The sequence below is a fragment of the Eimeria mitis genome, genomic scaffold, assembly GCF_000499745.2.
Source record: "Eimeria mitis Houghton genomic scaffold, Emh_scaff653, whole genome shotgun sequence".
NCBI lineage: Eukaryota > Apicomplexa > Conoidasida > Eucoccidiorida > Eimeriidae > Eimeria > Eimeria mitis.
Genome location: NW_013574681.1, coordinates 786 through 2,603, shown reverse-complemented (window position 1 = coordinate 2,603; position 1,818 = coordinate 786). Strand labels below are relative to the sequence as shown.

Here is a 1,818-nt window from a genome sequence, read left to right as displayed (position 1 = left end):
TAAATACTAAACATCATATCTTCTACGCCGGCTACACACAGCAACAGCAAATACATGCATCGCAGCAGCAACAGCAGCAGCAACAGCAGCAGCAGCAGCAACAGCAGCAGCAGCAGCAGCAGCAGCAGGACGATACAACAACCTCTTTTTCTTTTACTCTTCCTTTGATAGGGGAGCCTGGCGAGCTGGTGCCTCCTCCTCCTCCCCCTGCTCGTGCAGGGGGCCCCTTTCTAGACCCTTCTGGGGGCCCCCCCCCTGGGGGCCCCCTCCTTGGGGGGGCCCCTGGCCCCCCCCCTGTGGGAACCCCTGTGGGGGCCCCTGGGGTGGCCCCTGGGGGGGCCCCTGGGGGGGCCCCCCCTGGGGGGGCCCCTGGGGTGGCCCCTGGGGGGGCCCCTGGGGGGGCCCCCGGGGGGTCCCCTGGGGGGGCCCCTGGGGGGGCCCCTGTGGGGGCCCCTGGGGGTTCCCCTGTGGGCCCCCCGCTGAGCAGCATGGAGGCGTATCACCGTCAGTACTGCCACGTGTCTTTGCCTGTATCTACCGGTTGTTTGTCTCCGAAGGTGTATTTGCCTGGGGGCCGGTTGCCAGCTGTGCCTGCTGTGTGTCGGTGGGGGCGAGAGAAGGTGTCTCCTTTTGGGGGCGAAGTGTCTCCTTTTCCCGTGGTGTATAGACAGCTGGGGCAGAGCGATTTGTTTGTTTCTGAGGTGGGGGTGGGTACTATGTTTATGGGGGGCCCCCAGGGGCCCCCAGGAGGAGAAGGTAATTATAATGATGCAAAAGACCTATTGTCTTATGCTGTTGATGTGTGGGGTGTAAACTTTATAGATACAGCACAAATATATCCTTTGCCTGTCTCCCTATACACCTGGGGGAGAGCTGAGGAGACAGTTGGGGACTGGCTAGCAGCAAGAGACAGCAGCAGCAGACAGCAGCTCGTTCTTGCTGCTACTGTTCCAGGCAGCAGCAACAAACTCTCCTTTCTTAGACAACGTAAACAAAATACTAACCAGTATGTTCTCCTGCTGCTGCTGCTGCTGCTGCTGATGCTGCTGCTGCTGCTGATGCTGCTGCTGCTGTTGCTGTTGCTGCTGCTGTTGCTTTTGTCGCTGCTGCTGGTGTTCCTACTGCTGCTGTTGTTGTTGCTGCTGCTGGTGTTACGGCTGTTGTTGTGCTGCTGCTGTTGCTGCTGCTTCTGTTGTGGCTGCTGTTGTTGCTGCTGCTGCTGATTGTCGCCGATCCATTGGCTGTTGCAGCAGCAGCAGCAGCAGCAGCTGCTGCTGCTGCTGCTGCACTTGTTTGGTGTTGCAGTTGCATTTGCTGCTGCTGTATCTGTTTTTGCATGAGCTGCTTCCCCAGCTGTCACTGTTGCTGCTGCTGCTGCTGCTGCTGCTGTTGTTGTTGTTGCTGCTGCTGCTGCTGTTGCTGCTGCTGCTGCTGCTGCTGCTGGTGCTGCTGCTGCAGTTTGTATTTATCTAAGGAGGAGATAGTTGCTGCTGCTGAGGGCAGCATGAAGCGGCTGAGGGTTTCTTACATTGATCTGCTGCAGCTGCACTGGCCAGCTCGCTATACACCGCAGCAGGAGACAGGAGACAGTAAAGATGTTCTCTTTGATATACCCGTAAACCCTAAACCCTCATAAACCCTAAACCCTAATAAACACTAAACCCTAATAAACCCTAAACCCTAATAAACACTAAACCCTAATAAACCCTAAACCCTAATAAACCCTAAGCCCTAATAAACTCTTAAAGCTAATAAAACATAAACCCTAATAAAACCTAAACCCTAATAAAACGTAAACCCTATACCCTAATAAACTCT

The 1,818-nt window shown here is 55.5% G+C and overlaps 1 protein-coding gene across 1 annotated transcript in view; it reads left to right on the top strand.

The window, feature by feature from the left end:
* Positions 1 to 1,818, top strand: part of EMH_0018790 (uncharacterized protein) — a gene marked incomplete at both ends in the record, with an annotated part of 2,494 nt that overhangs the window by 181 nt on the left and 495 nt on the right. The window contains one exon of the mRNA XM_013501224.1: positions 3 to 701. Within this exon, the coding sequence (XP_013356678.1) occupies positions 3 to 701 (699 nt within the window). The remainder of the gene's footprint in view (positions 1 to 2; positions 702 to 1,818) is intronic.